The sequence below is a fragment of the Plasmodium berghei genome, assembly GCF_900002375.2.
Source record: "Plasmodium berghei ANKA genome assembly, chromosome: 13".
Taxonomy (NCBI): Eukaryota; Apicomplexa; class Aconoidasida; order Haemosporida; family Plasmodiidae; genus Plasmodium; species Plasmodium berghei.
The window spans coordinates 2369230-2393095 of record NC_036171.2 but is presented as its reverse complement, the minus strand read 5'-3'; the positions used below and the strand labels follow the sequence as shown (position 1 = coordinate 2393095).

General features: G+C 21.0%; 7 protein-coding genes across 7 annotated transcripts; 2 read left to right on the top strand and 5 right to left on the bottom strand.

Annotated features, from left to right (window-relative positions):
- Positions 1 to 689: 689 nt before the first annotated feature.
- PBANKA_1362700 (conserved Plasmodium protein, unknown function) lies at positions 690 to 1229 on the top strand (the record flags this gene model as incomplete). The annotated part of the gene is made up of 1 exon (XM_034567269.1): positions 690 to 1229. The coding sequence occupies one exon, from the start codon at positions 690 to 692 to the stop codon at positions 1227 to 1229; it is 540 nt and encodes a 179-aa protein (XP_034423783.1).
- A 336-nt stretch (positions 1230 to 1565) lies between these two features.
- On the bottom strand, positions 1566 to 2804 carry PBANKA_1362600 (GPN-loop GTPase, putative; the record flags this gene model as incomplete). The annotated part of the gene is made up of 1 exon (XM_034567268.1): positions 1566 to 2804. The coding sequence occupies one exon, from the start codon at positions 2802 to 2804 to the stop codon at positions 1566 to 1568; it is 1239 nt and encodes a 412-aa protein (XP_034423782.1).
- A 930-nt stretch (positions 2805 to 3734) lies between these two features.
- Positions 3735 to 4769, bottom strand: PBANKA_1362500 (peptidase, putative; the record flags this gene model as incomplete). Its single annotated transcript, XM_034567267.1, has 2 exons — positions 3735 to 4261; positions 4568 to 4769. 2 exons carry the CDS (start codon positions 4767 to 4769, stop codon positions 3735 to 3737), a joined length of 729 nt encoding a protein of 242 aa, XP_034423781.1.
- A 541-nt stretch (positions 4770 to 5310) lies between these two features.
- On the bottom strand, positions 5311 to 6252 carry PBANKA_1362400 (conserved Plasmodium protein, unknown function; the record flags this gene model as incomplete). The annotated part of the gene is made up of 1 exon (XM_034567266.1): positions 5311 to 6252. The coding sequence occupies one exon, from the start codon at positions 6250 to 6252 to the stop codon at positions 5311 to 5313; it is 942 nt and encodes a 313-aa protein (XP_034423780.1).
- A 1019-nt stretch (positions 6253 to 7271) lies between these two features.
- PBANKA_1362300 (conserved Plasmodium protein, unknown function) lies at positions 7272 to 15386 on the top strand (the record flags this gene model as incomplete). Its single annotated transcript, XM_034567265.1, has 1 exon — positions 7272 to 15386. The coding sequence occupies one exon, from the start codon at positions 7272 to 7274 to the stop codon at positions 15384 to 15386; it is 8115 nt and encodes a 2704-aa protein (XP_034423779.1).
- A 499-nt stretch (positions 15387 to 15885) lies between these two features.
- PBANKA_1362200 (cytidine and deoxycytidylate deaminase, putative) lies at positions 15886 to 17287 on the bottom strand (the record flags this gene model as incomplete). The annotated part of the gene is made up of 5 exons (XM_034567264.1): positions 15886 to 15935; positions 16107 to 16204; positions 16347 to 16422; positions 16586 to 17027; positions 17231 to 17287. The coding sequence occupies 5 exons, from the start codon at positions 17285 to 17287 to the stop codon at positions 15886 to 15888; spliced, it is 723 nt and encodes a 240-aa protein (XP_034423778.1).
- A 971-nt stretch (positions 17288 to 18258) lies between these two features.
- PBANKA_1362100 (tyrosine kinase-like protein, putative) lies at positions 18259 to 22485 on the bottom strand (the record flags this gene model as incomplete). The annotated part of the gene is made up of 1 exon (XM_034567262.1): positions 18259 to 22485. One exon carries the CDS (start codon positions 22483 to 22485, stop codon positions 18259 to 18261), a length of 4227 nt encoding a protein of 1408 aa, XP_034423777.1.
- Positions 22486 to 23866: the final 1381 nt, after the last annotated feature.

Sequence of the window (23866 nt, the reverse complement as noted above, 5' to 3'; positions counted from 1 at the left end):
TTGAAAGTTAAAATTTTTTTTTTCCAATATTCCAAAGTATATTTTCATGAAATGCCAATTGGCTAGTAAAAAAAAAAAAAAAAAAAGTGGTCATATAAAATATTACCTATTAAGTAATAAAAGGGTAAAAACAAGCAAGATAACAATCGTGATAATAATAGTGATAACCTCTATACATACATTGTAACATTTTGTAGAAATTATGAATAGTGATGTGACATACGATTTTTAAAATATCGTTTTATAAAATAAGCACACCCCTAATAAATAGCTTAATAATATTTTAACAATAACATATTAATATTATTTTTTTTTTTTAATTTTTAAAAATATAAAAAAATGTTAATATTGATATTTACAAAAAAAAGCTAAATAGCTAATGCTACTAGCTAATTATTTAAAAATAAAAACATTTTTGAGTATCACTAATAAGTGAAATAATACAACATATTATTCTTTTTTTTTAAATTTGATAATTTTTTTTTATTAAATAGGAGAAAAAGGGTTATATTAATACTGTATTACTTTTTAGCCGATTTTGTAGACCCATAAATGTATATTACATATATACACATATACTATATATACATATTATTATATATATTAGATATATATATATTATATGTGTGTAGTACATGCCCATATATTTGACTTTTCAATTAACATCGTTAAACTTAGTGAATGTAATAATGAAAATAATAATTTTTTTTTTTTTAATTTTTTCGGCAATAACTTTAAAATGCTTGTCTTGGAATGTCTCATTTCTTAAAGGGAAAAATAATTCACTTTGCAACAACTTTGCAATAAATTCCAAAATTTTAAAAAACAATAATACTTTTTTTTTACATACCATAAAAAAAAAATATATATCAGATAAAAAGTTTAATTTAAGAGAAAATAATGATGAAGAAAATATTCAATCAAATAATAAAACTAATTCAAATATTTTTCGAAATCAATATAATTATATACCAACAAAAGAAGAAGTAAAAGAAACACTAGAAAATTTTAAAAAAGAAAAATCTTTTTATTTTACTGAGCATAGTATACTTGAATTAATTAATATAGAAAATAATATTATTATATTAAACATTGAAGGAAAATTTTTTGAAGATATTAATATTGTGTTTTCAGAAATAACACGCTATCTTTTGGACAAGTATGTGGGTATATTAGGTGTCAATCCGTATAACATTAAATCGCTTAATATAAAAAGTGACGATTTGTAATTTGTCTTTCTTTTCTGTATTTTTTTAGTACTATATCTTATCCATGCACGCCTTTGACTATTTTGCCTAATTTTCTTGTGTTTCCTATTATTATGTTTTTATAATTTTTTAGATATACTAACTACTCAAACATAATAAATATTATTTAAAAAACCTGTCTATCCTTTTCAATTCAATACACACTACATCAAGGGCGTCCTAATATCAATGTAGCAAATTTTATAATTATTCTTAAAATAGTGAAAATGTATGAATAAAACTTATATGGTAAATAATGATTTGGACAATGATAATATATTTTTAGATATTATTTTTTTAAATTAAATTAAAATGTTTTTACATATCATAATTATCGTTGACATCTTTGTCTTCTCCATATTGAATTATAACGTCAATTGAATTTATAATAAAATCTACATTATCATCATCATATATATTTAAAGGAATAAATGAAACTAAGTTAAAATCTTCAATAATATTAGCAAAAGCTGAATTTAATCTATAATATTTTTTAGACATACATTTACTTGCTGTTATAATAATATCATGAGGATCAAGTGATAATATATCATTTAATTTGTCATAATTTTTTTTGTAAATTTTTTCTTCAATTTCATCAGAAACATCACTACTATTATTTTCTGATAAATTTGTATCATATTTATTTTTTCCATCTGATAAAGATGCATATGAAAGACTAGAACCACTTCTGCTTGTATAGTCTGAACCCAAAATATATTCTTCTTTGAAGGAAAGTTCATCAGTATTGTTAATATATTCGAGTTCTTTGAAAAATGAATCATCGTAATTTTCACCACTATTATTATGATCATCATCAAATCCGTCTCTTTTTTTTTGGCTATTTTTAATTTTTTTTAATTTTTTATTAATTTTTCTATACAACTTTTTTTGAAAAAAAAAATTATTATTATATTTAAACTTTTTAAATTCTTCATAATAATTTTTGCTTACTAAAAGATCACATTTTGTCAATATGTTAATGTGTGGCAATTCAAAGTTTATCATTGTTGATAAACTTGTCAAATATGCTGATAGTAGTTTTGTATTTGAACTAATAAAAGAAATATCTATTAAAAAGACTACAATTAATTTAATATTTTGATATGTAAAAATATCTAAAATTTTTTTAAAGTAATCTGTATGTGTATATAATTCTATTTGTCCAGGAGTATCAATTATAAAATAATTATCATCATCATCATAATTATTTAATTCATCTTCTAATAAATTACTATTTTCATATAATAATTCAATACTCTTTAATAATGCACAATTTGGTCCTAACATTTCCTCTTCCATTAAGCTATTTACATCTACATAATTTCTTATATCTATATCATATATTGTGTTATAATAATCGTTTAATTCTTTTTCAATATTTGAAGTTGTATTTATAGCTTTTTTTTTTTTTTCATAATAATATTCTTCATTTGCGCTATCTAAATTAACAACATAACAATTTCGTTTTTTTATTTTCATAAATTCTTTCATTAACTTACAATAATTTGTTTTCCCACTTCCCGCGGGCCCTACAACAACTTGCCCATATTTCATATTACTCAAAAAAAATATTATATCATAAAATTTTCACATTTAAATAACATCACAGTAAATATGTATAAATTATTTTTCCATTTGATTGATATAAACTTTTAATAATATTTTAAATTATTCTTTAATTGTAACGACAAGTTAATAATTCGTAAAACTTTTTATTCATATACCTTCAAAAAATATTTATAAATAGAAAAAAAATGAAAAGCTCCAAAAATATCCTCACCAATTTTATATTTCTTTTAAGCACGTGCTTATTTTTTCATGAATATTTTTCAATACCTTCGTCATATAATTTAAATATAAAAATAATGGCAAAGGCTTATTATATATGCAAAATGATATATTTGAGATTCTCAAAATATTATTTTTTTTTAATATTCCCCCACGTTCTCCCTTTTAATTATATTTATTTATTAGTTTAAAATCACATTTCTTAAAACTTCTACATAAGAGTTAAGAATAAAATTGTTGCAACATTTTTTGATAAGGTAATTGTCGATATGCGACTTGTTTCCAAACAAATTATAATCATTTTAAAAATTTATTACAAAGTACAACGAATTATCCCCATAAAATTAATTCATTTTTCTATACACAAAAAATGTTATTTATTAACTTTTTTTATGTCCATTTATTTTTGTAAAAGTAAAAATTATTTTAAAAATTATATTAACTATTTTGCTTATTTTTCTCATATATGATATGTAGCCCTTTATTATAAGGTGGTCTTATTTGTTCACATTTAAGTGCCATCTCAAAATTTTATTCATTTCAATTTTTTTAAACGAATTAATAATTAACAAGGCAAGTTGTAAAAACATAAATTTAAATGGATATATAAAAATTTTATCATCGGAATTAAATAGTAGTAAACAAATTAAGAATAAAACGCCTTTTTGTGTCAAATAATAATGAGGAAAAATAATATTAGTTTTCAAATGGCTTTACATGAATAGCACCTATTAAATACATTGTCAAAATAATAAAACCTAAATTAATCACACACCATAAAACTCCACAAAATTTAGAATTGCATTTTGTTAATTTTGCATATTTATAAGCATCAGATTCTGGTGTTGTTCTTGTAATTAAATCATCAAAAATATCAACCATGCTATACATTTCATTTAATACCCCCATAAAAGTCATTATCACTTTTAAAGGCCAATATTTTGATTCGTTAAAAGATACACCAATTCCCCATGCTCCTATTATTATACCCAAAAATAAAATACAAAGAAATCGTAAAAAAAAATTTTTTGCATAAAATGTTAATACAATTAATAATAAAAAAGATAAAAATACAGCTGATGATAATAAGGTCCATTTGTTAATATATGCCATTAAAATAAAAAACATTCCATAAAAACATGACCCAATATATCCTGCTGGAAGAATTAAAAACATATTTCCACCTACTGTATTTGTGCAACCTCCATGATCTCTATTTACCTCTATATGTTTTGAAAAGAAAGGAAATATATATAATATGTCATATAATAGAAAAATCAGGTACAACATGTGTGTATATATATATATAATATGTATTTATTTAAACATTTAAACTTGAATACTCATAAATGCTATTGTTCATATCGAAAATTTTCATTTTGCTATACACACATGCTGCATAAAATAAAAGTTAACTGAAACTGAGCAAAACAGAATAGATTTATATATCCAATTATACACGATGAACATCATTATATATGTATGTGTTATTCAAATTTTTTTTTTTAATTTATTTCTTCATTTTTAACCTATCCCTTTCACCTTGCCTCCGGTTATCCAACAAGCGGATGCATGAGAAAATTCATGCAAAAAAACAGTCAACAATTTAAATGGCTCTAAAATTTTACATTTCCAGCATATTATATTTACTAATATACAACATAAAATAGCTATATATGTTGTATTTTGATTTTTGTCACAACAAGATTGCAAACTAAAATCAAAATTCATTATTGTATTCTTAATTTAGTTATTTTTTTGTTTTATACTTTTGTGTATTTACTTTTATTAATATTCAGACAAAAAATTGTTAATAATCAAATTTAAGTTAAAATATGTCTGTTCAGAAAAATTTGACAAAATTATATTATTATTAATATTTTTTTAATTTTAAAAAAGTAGTTTTTATTAACTGTTGAACATTCAACTAAAAAAATTATGAACATGGAATACAAAAAAATAAAAAAATTATTAGCGTTAATATTTTATTACATATAGTTAAATGTAGAAATATGTGGATTATTAAATTTATAAATGTAATATTACCATATATACATAATTAAATAAATAAATTAGTTATAAAATTAAAAGATATATTATAAAAATTCAGATATTATAATATCAATTAGGTATGTAATAAATATATACATGCACACACATAATTTATTTTATTATTATTTTTTTTCTTTCTGGTCAGAAAAATAAATTAATCCATTTATTTACATGCACGTAACTATTTTACTTTTATATATTTTTATCATCTCTTTATTTTTTAGCTATCTTCTTCCTTCTTCTTTTTAGGTAATAAGTTAAGCAATTTTAGTGTTTCCTCAGACAACCCAATGTTTTCAATAATATTTTGTTTTTCATCAATTTTATTTGGGATAGTATTAAAATTGTCTTGTTTTTCATTTGTATGGTGTATACTACTTATTTCATCTTCTTTAATCATACTGTCTATAAGATTGTTTTGTTCCTCTGATAGATTAATTTCATCAAGTTTTTTTTCATCTTTTTCGGTTTTAAATATACCAGAATCATATGATTTATTCAAATAGTTTGCGCTGTATTTTATTTGATTTGTATTAAAATACCTTTCTCTGTTTGATTCTTCTATTTTTGAAAAGTTTATTCTTATATTTGCATTTTCTATCAATTGTTTAACTGCATAACTATTGATTGATAAGGTATTTGTTTCCTTTACTCTATCATATAAATCATTTTGGTTTTCATCTTCTTCTACTTCGAGAGTTTGTATTAAATCATTTGGTAAATCACTACTCAGTTCAGGCATAGAAATATTGTGATCTTGTATTTTTTTTACTATATTATTTATTTTATATTCATTAATTAAATGTAATGTTATTAAATTTTCAATAATGAATAATAATGGTACATCCATTTTATATTTTTCATTAAGTATTTTAATGTTTTCTAGAATTTTTTCTAATTTATTTTGATATTGTCGAAATTTATCAATATTTTTTTTGTCAATTTTGCTTATAATATTTGTCGTTATTGAATTCTTATGATCCTCATAATCATTAATGCTAAATTTTTTTTTATTATTATGATACACACATGGGTAATTAAGTAATTCAAATATATCTTTAATTTCAATCTTTACATTTTTTACAAAATTTGATAAGGATTCAAAGAAAGACTTTATGAAAAAGTTGTTTTCTGTTTCAGTAGTTTTCATTAATGGATCCATTTTTTTTATTTATAATATTAAAAAAAAAATAATATAATATCTTTGTATTCCTTCTATATGAGTTGTTCTTATTTACGAACATACTCCCCTAGATAGTTACATGCACAAGTACATATTCGTTCCATATGTTCTGTATTTCATTGTACATATATATACATACATACATATATACAAAAAATATAAAAAATAAATAAATAAATAAATAAAATTGTACGCCCAGTACTTTTCTCAAAAATGTGTAGTAAAATATATATGCATGCTAGTATACTTCAAATACATTCGTTTTCAATCTCTCTTTCAAAAACTTAATATTATGATATACTACTGATTTGTAATACTTGTATTTTTCATATACTTTTCCTAGCACGTTATTTTTCAATAAAATAACTTTAGTATTTATACACAAAAAATAAATGTGTTTTATTCATAAAGTATAACAATATATATGCAATTTGCTTTCAAATTAATTTCCTTTTTTTCTTCCAGTTTTTTACGCATTTAAAAAAAACGAACCGAGTTAAATATTTAAAAAAATATAAGTATAATTTTTTTAAATTAATAACACAATATTTTGTTTATATCATAATGATGCAGTGTTAAGTGTAACACTAGATATACTTCACATATTTAATTTATTTTGCATGATATTAAATCTATTATTATTTTATTTTATTAATTTTTCTTCATTTTATTAGCACGTCCTTTTAAGGATTACATATACTTATTACAAATTTATGTTTTTATGTTAATTTTTGTTATATTCCATAATTTCTCTATTAATTTTTTCCCTATTTTGTAAAATTTATTACAAAAATGTATACAATTGTGTGTGTACATATAACATAAAATTTTACAAAAAAAACAATTTTTTTTTTTTTTTTAAACCTAAAAGGATATTGTGAAAATATATGTGTAATATAATGCATTCCTAATAAAAATAATATATATGCAATGTTTCACACATATAGCAGTATTTTGTATATTAATGGTTCCTTTTTCCCATATCCTTTTTGCAAATCATGCTGCATTTAAACAGCTCATGTATATTGGATTTTGAAAATATAAAGGATTTGCTAAAAAATAAAGATTATCATGGGATAAAGGAAAATAGAGATATAAAGAAGTTTTTTGAAGATATAAGTTTAGCATTTAAGGATTTTGGAAATTCGTTAAAAAAAATACATAACGATGGAAATACAATAATATCAAATATCCATAAAAACAATAATGATGATGATGATAAATTTGAAAACTTATATTTTTCAAAATGTTTTCTTAATGTAATATCTCTTATAAAAATTTATTCGGAAGAAAATTTAACCTTAAGTGATCAAATCCAAAAAAAGATTGTTCATAAATTAGAAGAAGAAGAAAATGAAAGAATTGAATGTATTAATTATATATATAAAGAAAACGAGAAAAAAAAAGCCGTTGAAAAATGTACTGACATTATTTCGATAAATAATGATGATGATAATGTTGAAAACAAAAAAGATCAACCAAAGAATGCTGATAATAAAATCGAAAGTGTCAATAACTATTCTGAGAATATTACCAAATCTCCTAATTTAAGTCAAGATCAAACCAATGAAATATTTATTGATAACATACCTTTAAATAATTTTGAAATCGAATTAAAAAAGTGTTTAGAAAATGAGGAATTTTCAAATCAATATTTAAATCATATAAAATATAAAAGACACTTTTTAGAAATTAACAAATTAAATATTAATTTGGATAAAGAAATTCTAGCTTTTAAAGAGTTAACACAAAAATTTGGGAAAAATGTCAATAAACTTCTTTTGGCCAAATCAAAAGAACGAATATTAGCTATTCAAAATAAAAAAAAATCACTTTTTGAATTCTTATATGATGATATTGAAGAATTAAAGGAACACAAATTGTGTTTAAAAGGAATAGAAAAAGATACGTATCAATATGGTGATAAAGAAGAAAAACAAAATCAAGAATTAACTGGAGAGGATGGTCATGGCATTTCAAATGAAAATACCCTTGAAAAATCGAATAATGAAAAAAAAGAAAATGAAAATTCTAACAAAAAAAAAAATCTTTACTTGGAAAAGTTTGAAATAAGAGAAAAATATAGAATTGAAATTTTATATTCAAGTATTAGAACATTTATAAAACTTCTTTCTCTTAAACATATTGATATTAATATTCTATTGCTCGAGAAATCGGATGATATTAGTTCATATGATTCATTTGTAGATTATCAAAATTGGCTAAGTTGCATTTTAAATAAAGGTATAGATGTAGATAATTTACAAAAAAAAATTAAAAAATATGATATATTAACTAAAGAAGAACAATATATGTTATATCCATACAAGAAATTATCCTCAAGTAATAGTTCTAAAAATGGAAAAAAAAATAGCCAAACAGAAAAAAAAAAATCTATAGCTAGTTCAAATTTTCGGAAAGGGGAGTTGATTGATAGTGAGAATATTTCATTAAATAAACAAAAGGAAATTTTAGATGAAAAAGAGAAAATCGAACAAAAAAAGGTACAAAAAGATCAACAAAATTATAAACAAAACAAAGACAAAACAAATAGAGCTAACTCACGAAGGGATTGTCAATTCCCCGATAAATTTTATATCCCTATAATCATTAAAAAAAATTATATGAATGAACATGATCATATAAAAAGTACCAAAAACCTGCACAAGCAAGGTGAAAATGAAAAAAAAAAAAATGCACACATGGATGTTCATATTAAAACATACTTAAATGACAATAAAATAGATAGTGAACAAAATATAATAACATTTTTTAAAAATAGACAAAAAAATTATGAGAAATATTTACTTCAGTTTAGTAATATTGGTGAAGGATACTTTACTCGTAAGTGGCATTGGGGAATAAATAACCAAATTAATAGCGAAAGTGACAGTGAAAATGAAAATGATGATTTTATTAATACAAGCGAAAATACCCTCGAAGATATAACACATTTTCGAGGATATTTTCACGAAGAAGCTCATTATATGTATCCTTTCAAATTTCCAAAAGGTATAAAAAGCATATCATATTTTAATAATATTATAAATGACTTATACACAAATTCGTTGGATTTTGGAGAAGATGATATAAATGAAAATGATTACAAACTATTGGCATATGAATCGATACTTCTTGTATATTATTCTTTATGTTCTCAATTAAATATGTATTTATTTTTTGATGATAAACAGAAAAGTAATGTTACTAATCGATTATATAAAAGGTTTCACAAAAAATGTTTACATTTATTACCAACATTAGAATGGAAAGAAAAGAAAAATATTATGAACAAACCCTCCAAAAATATGAATAAAACAAATACTTCAAAATATTATACAAAAATGGGAAAAATAGACAATAATAATAACGCTCCCCCAAAATTCAATGATAATAAAAATACTTCATCAGATTTTTCGTCTTTTTACAAAAATGGAAAGAAAAGTGATGATTTTTTTCAATATATGAATTATATAGAAAATGTAAAAATGGAAAATATATTATTAATAAAAAGAATATTAAGTATTTTTAGAATAAAATTAAATTTAGATTCAAGAACAAATAATTTAATTACCTTATTTACTCTCCCTAATTATTATCTAAATAATGGAAATGCCTATTCTTTTCATATTCTAGATATAAGATTTAGAATTGTTCGAATTATGGACACTCTTGATTTGAAATATACATCATATATAAACATTAAGGAAATACGAGCATGTAACTTTCGGCGCATTAATAATGATTGTTCGAATATTAATACTGATTATACAATTTATGGAGAATGGATAAAAAGACAATTGCATATATTTTACATTTCTTTATATTTAAAATTTAATCGATTTATTAAGTTTATTCCGTATTTTAATTTTTCATATTATCCTTACAATGTTAATAATATTTTTAATGAGTTTAAACAAAATGAAGAATATTTCAGTTATTTAAACAAAAGTACTGAAAATAATAATTTTGTAAAATATATTAAACATGTTCAAAAAAAAATACAAAAAATTCATAATTATATTCTTTCAAAAAAGAGAAAACATACAAAGGAATATTACTTAATGAAAAATACTTCTGAACAAATGAACAAAAATAAAAAAGAATATTTTCAAACCAATTTTATCGATTTTAAAAGTTTGGAAAAAGATGAAAAAATTATATTTATATCCAATTTATTATTAAAAAATTTTATAAAATCTTTTCGTATTGTTTTTGAATTAAAATGCATATTAAAACAAAATGAATGGAATATTGGAAAATATGATGAAAAAAATAAATTATCAAATATGATTAAATATTTTACTAAAATTGAATATTACGATTATGAAATTAGAAATATTTTTAGTCAATGTATTGATATTAAAAAGGACGAAGAAATGATAAGCAAAATAAACTCATCTAAGGAAATAAATGAATTACACATAAATAATAACATTAATAATCAAATCAAAAAAAATATTAGTTCCGTTTTTACTAATTCATCTGATAAAATGAATAAAAAAAATAATAGTAAAAATAGCAATTTGTTTAACTATGATAAGTTAATTAAAAAAATTTTTGAAAAAGAGGTAAAAGAAAGCAATCAAATACATAACTCTAAATTTTTAACCAATTCAATTCAAAGTTTCAATTCTATTATTATCCCAAAGGATTTAAAAAATAAATCATTTATTGTAGAAAATGTTTGTCTCAATAAGTCTAACAATATATTAAAAAATAGATTTTCAAAACAAACAAAAAATAAAATATTTTACAAATTAAATTTCGAAACAGTTTTACTTTCGAGTTGGTTTATAGATAGAGTTTTATTACATTTTTTTTTATATTTTTATATGTCTTGTGTAATTGATAAAAATTCAGAAATGAATATATACTCAGATACACCATATATAATACAAGGAATTTTTTTTATTATATATTATTTACAAACAGGAAATGATATAACATTAAAATCTAAAAATCAAAAATATGAAAATGGTAACGAATCAACATTAATTCCTATGTCTACTTTTATTTTATATTTTTTTATTCATTTATTTTATTCATATTTAGATAAAAATATGTTAGTTATATTGCCCAATAAAGAGTTAAATGGAAATATAGAATTATTTTTGAACCCTCAAAATATACATCAAAAATATGAACAAATAAATAATAGTTCAATTATTAATCCAAACATTAGAGATCAAAAAAAAAAAACACAAAATATTATTACTTTGCAAATTGCTACCAAATTTTATTATAGTTTAAAAAATTTTCATAAATTGTTATTTTATAGAACTATTGATGATAATATATTAGAAAAATGTGATGAAATTGTCGATTTAAATAATTTAGAATCATACATTTCAAATTATGGATATGTTAATACTAAAGATAAAATGAAAAAAAATATGAATAGTAAGTTATTTTCGGAAAATGTCCCAAGGACATCACAATATACTAAAAAAGGAAATATGCTAAGCTTAGATAATATATCCAATGAAATATATAAAAATTATTATGTAAAAAAAAAAAAAAAAAAATTTCGAAAATATGACTCAAAAGACAATTTAGTTACTCAGGTTTTAAATCTCAATGAAATTTGTGAAAAATTATTAATTGAAAATTATGTAAAAAAACAAAAACAAATTAATGATATGATATATTTAAAAAGATACCAAAATATTTTATTATATTATAATTATTATAATTTTGAAAATTGGGCTAGTCCTTATATTCCCAATATATTATCTTTTTATATGAACAAAAAGCTATATTCATTTGATGACTTTTTTTTAGATTCAATTTTATTAAATTATGAAAATAATAATGGAAATAACGAAAATGATAATAATTATTTATTTGATTATAATTCATATAAAAAAAAAGCTAAAAGAAATTCTTTAATTGGTAATTATAGCAGTTTAGAAAATATACAATCATATAGAGACAGTGTATATGATGATAATAATATGAACGTTCATAAAAAAAATCAAAATTTGAATCCAGATTATCTAAATGACGATTGTAATTTCTCGTTAATAAATATAACAAGAATTGAAAAAATAATATCAGATGTTATAATTATGAAAATGATAAGTTGTGATTTTAGAAATCATTTAATACTCATTTTGTCTAATTATCGAAAATTTATTGATATGTATTCCTTATCATATGTTTTGGACATGTTTTTAATAATACAGACATATTTTGGAATAAATAAAAGTGAGATCAATTTGGATGAAAAAAAAAAAGGGAATTTTTTTAAAGAATCTCAAAAATCTACAATTAACAAAAATTCTAAAGCAATAGAAAAATATACATCTAATTTTTCCAATCCTAACAATAATATAAAAGGGGAAAATAATGAATTTAACAAAACTATGAATCTAGAATACGACCAAGTAAGCTCAGAATCTTTAACTCAATGTGAAATAGAAAATTATTTTAAATTCTTTATTTATAATTCTGTTAAGAATATTTTTTATAATATTTTTTCAACGACAAAAAATGAAATTGAAATGAAGGAATCAAAGAAAGTAGAAAACGAAAATAAAAAAAAATTACAAATCGACATTTTAAATTCAAATAACAAACAAAATGAAATAAACCCGTTTGATAATTGTATTGATAATTCTACTAACATGAATAAAAGTAATGAAAAAAATGAAAAAATGACTTTTATTTATGAACTCATATTTAATCAGTTTGGAGATATGGTTAATAAATATATTAACGAAATAGTTATGGAAATTTTATTTTTTTCAAAAATTTGGAAAGAATATTTATTATTAGATGAACACCCTTTAATTGTTTTATATGGAGCAAATAAAACATTATATCATGAAATTTTAAAATTTTTAAAATATAATAAAAAAAATACAGATTTTTTATTTAATCAAACTTTATCAATTATTATTTCTTTGTATAATTTTAATTTGATAAATAAAGAAATTATTATTCAAACAAATTACTATCAAAAATACAGAGCCTTAATTCGAAACAATTATCAGTATGATTCAAATTTTAAACAAACAGAAAAAGAAAATAGTAGAACCGATACAATAAATAACATAGTGCACCAATTTGATCAAAATAAAATTAACAAGCAATTTAAAAATTTATACAAACAAAATTCAAAGATTGAAAACAAAATAATCCATTACTATGAAAATAGAAGTTCACTAATTAACAACTTACGAATAGACAAAGAAAATGGAAAAGAAAATGGAAAAGAAAATGGAAAAGAAAATGGACAAGAAAATGGGCAAGAAAATGGAAAAGAAAATGGACAAGAAAATGGAAAAGAAAATGGAAAAGAAAATGGACAAGAAAATGGACAAGAAAATGGAAAAGAAAATGGACAAGAAAATGGAAAAGAAAATGGACAAGAAAATGGACAAGAAAATGGAAAAGAAAATGGAAAAGAAAATGGAAAAGAAAATGGACAAGAAAATGGAAAAGAAAATGGAAAAGAAAATGGACAAGATATATTTATAAACTTATCTTTAATTATCTCTAACTCAAATAATCCATGTATGGTAAAATTGATGTTTAAATTAGAAAAGATATTTATACAAATTATAGATAAAAGATTAAAACATACAAAAAAATTATTATATGAATGCTCAAAAAATGAAAAGCTAGTTCCATTAAATAGCCCAGATATTATATATAATTCAACATGTGTTGATATATTTTCAATTATTTTAAATATTTTAGAAATTCTTTTTCAATATAAGTGTCCAATAGAATGGATTATGATACCCTTTTTGGATTTTCTTAATAATTTTATTATTGAATATTGTGAAAATTATAAAAAACGTTATTCCTCGTTTATTATATCTCTGCTTAATCAATATGCAGATAACTATTTTAAAAATTTATTAAATATTACAGAACGACAAAAAATTAAATGGGATAAATATATAAGTATAGGGGGGAAAAAAAAAACCCAAAAAAATATGAACAGCAATAATATTTCGAACACAAATAGAGAATTAAACAAATTTCCTGACATATTTAAAAAAAATGATTTAGACATTTTGAATAATAAAAAAGAGAGTGTAATGTATGATGAAAATCTTGAACAAGAGTTTAGTGATATTAATGAAGTAACAAAAAGAATTAAACATAAAAAAAAAAAAAAAAATATTTTTTATAACTTATTTAATTACGAAGCTTTAGATGTAAATAAATTAAAACATAAAGTGGGAGAAATATTAGATGATATTAATGAATTTTCGAATTTGTCAACATTATATCATGGCACTAATACCAGTAATAAAAAGCTAGAAAATGAAGAAAAATTGAATGAAAAAAATGAAGATTCTGGGAAAAAATGGATAAGTCAAGATTTAATAAATATAATTGAAGAAATAAATTATTTTTTTAACGACTCTGATATGTCTGAATCATTAGTATTGATATGGAATATAAGTTTTTTTATGAATCAAATAACTGAGATCCGAAAAAAAATTGAGAGATATATTTTAAAATATATATGTACACGTACAGAAAATGTAGAAAAAATAAGCAATATTTTTAACAATTATATTAACTTTAATATAAATAAAGAAACATTACAAAAAAATTATTATACTAAAACATTACTTGGAGTTTTAGATACATCTATTGATAATATAAAAAACAATTTAAATAATTTCTTATATCATGTATTTAAAGTTTTGTCAATACGAATCATTTGTTATGAATTTCAACAAGAATTATTTTATAATTTATATAGACCTTTTCATGTAAACAACCTCACAAATATCGTATCTATATTTCCAGATACTATAGAAAAATTTTTTACTCAGCTTCCAAACAAGTTTTTTAAAAATATATTAACAATTTTTATAGAGCTACTTATAAAAATATGGATTCTTATTATAATCGAAAAAGGTTTTTCAACAGCTTTTGAATTTAAAGATCGTCATATACATATAATAAAAAATGATAATATGTTTTTAAAAAAGTATATTCAAAATAATAAAATAGAGCTTACACATATCTTTTTAACTAAAAAATATGACATAAACGAATACATAAACGCATTCTTTGATGCGCTATATGCAAATAGGAATATGTTTTCTGACATTTCTGCCGAGAAAAAAAATAAAAAATAAAGAGGGAAACATATTGTCCTACATTTTCAAACTATTTTTCATTCAGTATTTCCATTTTATAATATATATAAATCCCGATCAATTAATATTTCGTGTGTCTTATTGTTTATTTTGATTAAACTAAAAAAAAATAATTGTATTATTTTATGTTATATTATTTATTACAATATTCTTATTTTCATTACATTTTCTTAAATTTTGTTTTTAATTAATTTTTTTTTAACACTTATGTTTATACATTTCTTTAACCTTTTTAATGTATCAATAAGCTAATATTTTCTTAGTTTATTTTTTCTTATAATATTTTTTTTAATTACAAATAAATTTATATTTTTGGCGTTAAACATGTATTTAATTTTTTCCCACATATTTTTCCACAAATATAACAAACCTTTATTCTTCCGTCTTTTGATAATTATCAAATAAAATAAAATATCCAAATTTTGAAAAAATATAATAAGCATGTTATATAATATATTAGCTTATTAATATTATTCTACTATTCAAGGGAAACCTCAGCCAAAGGCCTTTTTCTTTTTTCATCAGGAGCTAAGCAAAAATAAAAGCAAAAATAAAAATAAGAACAAAAGCAAAAACAAAAGCAAAAGCAAAAACAAAAGCAAAAGCAAAAACAAAAACAAAAACAAAAACAAAAACAAAAACAAAAATAAACTTTAGTAACAAATGTGTTCACATATAATAAAAAAAAAAAAAAAAAACCTGATGGATTTCCAGCTTTGTAAAATAACTTCATAAGATTAATACTTCTATTTGTGCAATCATTACATTCTATATAATGTATGTTCATATTCTCATATCTTCAAAAGTTTAAAACAAAAATTAGGAAAAAATACATTTATTCGATTTGTTTTATTGATTTGCACACACTTTAATTGTGAATACAACAACATATACACATACTACATATTTCCTTTTCTTTTTCTTTTTCTTTTTTATTACAATTCATGTAACGAAAGTACAGATCCACATCCTCCAAATCGCTCATTTAAGCAACAAAAATAAATGTGCTGTATTCCTGAAATTTAAAAATAAAAGTCGTAGTTGGTTATGCATTGTGCAATTTCGAATAATCCCCAAAATTTTTTAAGCGTCATTTTAAGAATAGAACAGTTAAATGAGTTTAGAAAACGACAATGTGCATGCCTCATAGTAAGTTTGTCTTTTTTTTTTTTTTTTACCAACTAACTTCAAGGCGTATACACACATTATACATGGCTCACATGTAACAACGATAGTAAACTTTTTTAATTTTTGAATTTTTTCTGTTATTTCTTTTTGTATTTCTTCAAAATTTATAGAGTCGTCTTTAGTACAGTTTGTATTTTCCTTACTATCCCAAAATTCTTTATCAGAATTTTCAAGGTTAGCAAAATAATTGGATAAAGATTTATTTATACTATTATTATTATTATTAAAACATTTGATTAAATTTTTATTTTTCATTTTTTCATAATTTTCCCCATAAATATATTTATCGATAGCTATTATTTCACAATGTCTACATCCATTTTTTGCTTCATTTGTGCAATTATAAGAACTTGATATTATTTGTTTTTCTTCATTTATCAATAAACAAAATATTGGCATTTCTTTAGTTTCAACTTTTAAGCTTTTTTCACCCTATTAAAAGAAGGGTAAAAATAAATAATTATATTATTCCAATTTATGTCTATATATGTTACTATTGCAACGAAATTTAAATAATAATTATTCTTTATTTTGTAAATTTACAAACAAATCATAATAATGCAATTAAGCAAAAATAATGTTTATATGTTTATAATTAATATATTTTGTGTGTACATTTTCTTAATTATTATTACTTCATTTAATGCTTGCTTTAAAAACCTTATGGCTTCTTCATTGCTTAATTCAACCATCATATATGAAAAAAAATGAATATATATATTATTTCAATTCATAAAATATATTTTTATAATTATTAAATACATTCTATTCTATATTTAAAACAATATGATATTTTATTTATCTAAAAGTTGCCATATATTTTTTTTTAAATTCCCATTATATATATGAAAAATCCCAAACAACTGTATTTTCTTCACATTTTTAAAAAAACTTAGCAAAACAATCGAAGTTTCATTTGCTTTATATAATATCAAAATTTTATAATTATATGCAAACTATTTTTATATTATTGAAATTTGATGATATATAGATTATTACCTTATTTGGAGAAAATTGTGTTTGCCGCATGTTGCTTAAAATATACAAAATAAAAATTTAATATATAAAACCATATACCCATATAAAATAAATTAACAACAGGATAATTAAAAAATATTGGAAATCTATCTTTTTTATATTAAAAAAAGCAAAAAAATGATACATAAGTTGTATTCATACATGATAAAAAAAAAAAACATTATGTATATTTTATATTGCATAGAAATGTGCACAAAATAAGAAATAAAAAAAAAAAAAAAAATTAAAACAAAAAAGAAAGATAATATAAAATACTACAATAATTTCCTATCACTTCCAATAAAATATATAATTGATATATGTATTTTATATTGGAATAAATAGAATAAAAATATACAAAGTTTATACTAATGAACACTATATATCCAGACAACGTTTTATTATTAATTGGGGATAATACACACTAAAAGTTTCCCTAAAAATACTTATACTACATATATGAATTTTATTTGCTCATATTTAGACAAAAATTATTTTAATTTATTTAACAATAAACCATACGATTTAGTATATACCTTTTTCTTTATTTCGACAAATTTTTTCGAATAAAGAAAGTTTTTTTTATTATTATTTTATTTTTTTATTATTTTTTTTTTTTTTTAAGCATGCGTTTTATTTCTTAACTTCATCCATCTAAAAAGGAAATCATATCAAAGTGCAATTGCTTTTCAGCTGCTTCCCATATATGTTCTAACTTTCGAGCTATAACATCAAATAGGGGTCTTTTTGTAAAATCATATTCAAGAACACTTTTTAACAAATCAGATAGATCTTTAGGAATATCATTTGGTATTGGCAAATGTAATTCCCCTGATGATATTTTACAAAAAGTTTCAGAAGATGATAAACCATCATATGCTATTTTTTTTGTTAAAGCTTCCCAAAGACTAACTCCAAATGACCAAACATCAGATTCTTTAAAAAACCCCTCTCCTTTTAAAACTTCAGGAGCTGCATAAAAAATATTTCCATAAATAGCGTATGCACTTGGACTATCATTTAATGAAAAATATGTAGACAATCCAAAATCAGATATAAAAGCATTTTTATTTTCATCTAATAATATATTAGACAATTTAATATCACGATGAAAAAAATTATTAGAATGTATTTCATACATTCCTTTAGCTATTTGTTGAAAAATTTTAACAACTTGCGGCCTTGATAAATGTTTATTTTGTTTATTTATTTTTTTCCTTTCATCATAATATATATATTTTTCTAAACTTCCTCCTGAACAATATTGTAAAATTAATGATTCTTCACCTTGTCGTAAACTACAAACTCCTAATAATTTTATGACATGCTCACAATTTTGTAATGAATATAAAATTTTTGCTTCATAATTTCGATATTTTATGGGTGTTGGAAAATATCGGAAAATTTCTAAATTTGCCATTTTTTTTATTTTTTTATTTCTTTGTAATGTACATAAATTAGTTAATACTTCTTCTGATATGTTTGCATCATTTTTTTCTGAAACTTCAGTGTAACTTTTTATTGAATTTACATATTTTTCAAAATTAATATTATCTTCAATATCATGATTCACATCTCCTATTTCGGATTCTGCACTTGTCATACTTTTGAAAATTTTTGGAAAAATATATTGATGAGTTGATCTTGGAGTAGATATATAACTTTCACAATAACTTTCTTCACTTAAATCTTTAGTATTATACAAAAACAATTTACAAGCAACTGTTTTTCCTTTATACTTTCCTCTGAACACTTGTGCATAACTACCACCTCCTATTTTGTTTAATATAATTATATCATTATTAGAAATATTTTTAATTTTATTAAAAGAAAATTTTTTGCTTGTGTTAAAATTTAATGATAATGGATCTGCATTGTCAATGGAATTAACTAAAAATCGAAAAACAGAAAGAATAAATTTTCGAGTATATGGATTATTTATATTAAGTTTTTTTAGTTCATTATCAGTTAGTTTTAATATATGATATCCTCTAATTTTATTTATTTTAAATAAGTAAGCTTCTTTTTTTAATCCTATCATTTTTAAAAAATTATATAACATATTAACTGACCATTTATTATAATCAGATGCTCTTAATCTAATATCATTACTTATTTTATCAAATTTGTAATCATTCGAAGTTAAATAATCATCAATAAAAAGGAAACAATTTTTTTGTCTATCGTCATGTGTTTCTGGGAATGTAGCACCTCTTAATTTTTTTCTTATTTCATTTTTTAGAAATTTGCGAAATTTTATTTCTTTATTTTGTTCATCACTTTTACTATTTTCACCTTTATTTTCACATTCATTTTTGCCTTTTTTTGCTTCTTCCATATTACAACTATCTTTTAAACTTATTTCTAATTTGTTGCAATTTTTATCATTATCGATTGTGGGTTCTAAAATGTCTGCATAATCATTATCTACATCTACTGCATCTGTACTAATAGTAAAATCACCTTCATTTAAAACGTTGCTATTATTTAATGCCTTATCCACTTTAAAATTTTCTTCACATATTATTTTCCCCATCATATTATTTCTCCATTCCTGATCAGTATTGACTTTTTGATTTTCTATAAATTCATCAAATGTCGCAATTTCATTATTTTTAATTACAAAATTATCATTATTTATATTTGCGCATATCAAATTTTTATATTCATCATCGATTTCTATACCTAAAGTCTTTTTTCTTACTTTTTCATTTCCTTCATTAATTATATCAAAATTGTTTTCATATTTCTTAGTTTCGTTATATTCATTATTTATCTTGTCTATATCGTTTATTCCTATTATACCTTTAGTCATAGTATTTTCATAATCATTACAACATGCTTGAATTTCTCTATCCTTTTTTATTTCAACCTCTTCTGATATAATACCAACATCCATACAATCAGGATCCCTTATATCATCGTCTGTGTCAAATGAGGTTACAATAATATTTATAGGGGTAAAGGTATGTGGAGTTTGTTTTTTTTTTTTTTTTTTTCTTAATATTTGTTCATTTTTTGTAATATTTTTATTTGAAAAAATATTATTTTTTATAAAATTCATATTAGGAGGTTTTAAATAATTTAAGGATCGGGCTGGAGTTGTTTTATGTTTACTATTTTTTCGAATATAACTAGATATAACATTTAAATTATTCACTTTATTTCCTGTAATTATATTACATGCTGAGCTAGGTTCAATAGCTTTTTTTATACCGATATAACTATTGTTATTCAAATTATTTTGTTTTAAATTTGAAAAAGTATTATTTTTATAAAATTCTGTACAAGATTTTTTAATAGAATTATGATGTTTTTCAAATGAACTATTGCAATTTTTGTCTATTTTATAATAAGAATATGCATTATTTTTATATTTTAATTTTTCTGAATTAGACATTTCTTCAAAACTTGCAAAGGTATTATTACATATACTATTTTCATTATTGCAAATAAGTATATTTTCTAAATTATTATTTCTTATTTTATATTCAGTCAGATTATTTATGCTATTCCCAAAGTCATCAATGCAATAACTATTATTATATGTATTATCATCTATATTATTATTGTTATTATTTAAATTTTCACACTTATTTTGAATTATAAAATTATCATGATCACTCATAATAATAACTGACTTTATACTTATAGGGCTTCTAAATCCTATTTCTGTTGAATATTCATTATATTTAATAAAATATCCTATAGCATTATCCATTTTATATTCCCCTTCAAATATAACCCTATCATTATATATTAGCATTCCCCACCCATTTCTTATGTTATTAAACGATTCACCTATATAATAATATTTTTTATATTTATGTTTTTCAGATATATTTATTGATAAACTAGATATAGATGAATTTATATCACAATTTTTATTACATTCATATGAACAGTTCAATTCTTCTTTTTCGTTTTTTTTATTCAAATAATCCCCCCATTTATTTTCGTCATTTTCTTTACAAACTATTTTATTATTATTATTTCCTTTTATTTCATCATTACATTTTTCATTATAGCTATCTTTATCCTTAAGTTTAACTTCATATTCATAATATATATTTGATATTCTATTTCCTGTATATGTATGATATAAAAATTCAGGATTTTCATTTTCAATTAGTTCTATATCAATTCCCCCTGTATTATGTACAATTAATGATTTTATATTTTTTTTTAAAAATACTTCAGATATTACACAACTTTTTACCATTTTGTTGTCTAATATATCTATTTCTTTCTCTTTTTTTTTTATACTTTTTTTTAAGTTGTCCTTTTGGTTTGATATATATACATCACTTTTTTCTGTATTCGCTAGTTCATCATTCATAGAATATTTATCATTTTTTTTATGATTTATTTCAGTATAACCAGTAAGCTCATGTTGTTTATTCAATAAATTAGTATCAAAATGGTTAGGAAAATCATTTATACATAACGTGCTATTATTATTATTATTATTTGAATAATTTGGGTTACGTAATATATCATTAGTTTTTTTTTTTTTTTGAAAATCTGGAGATTCGTTTTGTTCACTTTTTTCTGTATCAGTTTCATTTAATTCGATTTTTTCGTTTTCCACATTTTCTTTATAACAAACACTTTTTGAAAAAGAGCCAAATATATTTTGAAAGAAAACAGAGTAACCTGAGCGTTTTGTATTTTCACTAAAGTTTTTAGATGGTTCAGTTTTAAACCGTCTACTATTTCTTATAAATTTTTTATTGTAAATTTCATTATATCTATTTTCGTTAAAATTATTATTCAATTTTAATCTCTCATCTAAATTTATTAAATTATCATAAAATAATTTATCAGAATTTTTCAAAAGCATCAAAGAATTACACAGGTTTGTTTTATTCATCTTTTTAATAAACTTAAGTTATTCATATTTAATCCATATAAGCACACATTGCTTACATATTTTTATACATTTGGATTTCAATACTTATACTATTCAACTTTCTCATAAATTACACTTTTTTTAAGTTTAATTCATGCACTACATATACAGTAAATGTATATATACCATATTATTCACATTCCTTTTACAAAATTCTAGACATACAAATATATATATATTTGCACAAATAAGGTGTTTATTATTTTTTATTTAATTGAGTTTTTTTCTATTCATTAAAAAAATGCCCTTTATCCTATTTATTGTATTAAAATTGAATTTGTGAAAAAAAATTAAATCCAAAAATGTATAAAAAAATATTATTATATTCCCAATAAATATCAATAGTATAATGATACTAATATTATACACATACAAATAAAATTAAAATAAAAAATTATAAATATAGCTCAAAATACCATATTTGGATTTTCCCTATATTTTTAAATAAAAATTTAGGCATATAAAGGGAATAAATATTAATATCATAAAATGTCCTTAATATTATAACACACTTTATTAAACATTATCTTAAAGCAATATGAAGATAATGTAAAAATAAAACCTCATGTTATATCAAATAAGTTTGCCAAATTTTGCTAACGCTAAAAATCAAAATTCTTTATAAAAAAAAATTAACTTGTATCTCCACAATAGATATGTGCATATATTATGCGCTCAAGAAAATTTCATATATTGATTTATACTATATAATAATGTGTATGCATATTTTTTTTTATTTTGTATCATATGCTCTTATTTTTATTATTAACACATATTTATCCCGATAAGAATAATACATAAAAAAAATTTTAAATAAATGAAATTTCACAAACAAAATTATATCAATATAACCCCATATTATCCATTCACATTTTAGCAATCAATATTTAAAATCAATGATATAAAAAAAAATAAACGCTACACATTTTAAAACAAAAGTAAACCCCAACTCTTATTATATATAAATATGTATACTATTCCAAATTAATCTCCTATATTTATATAAAATCAATAACCATATTTTATAGCATAATGTGTAGACCCACATATGCACTATTTTTATCATATAAATTGTCTTTTTCACAAATTACATATTTTCATTATCTATTTATTCTTACCTATTTTACCATATTCTACAATTTTACTGATAAATCTCAAACTTATAAAAATAAAATTATAATAAACTCTAATCTATATGTCATAAATTTTTTTATTAATGCTTATTACATATTATACTATTTTTAATGAACTCTAATATTTATTTGTTTTTTTAAAAATTTCACTATTATCCTATTTAATTTTTTTATTATGTATATTTTGTAAAAACGTGTGTAACTTATTT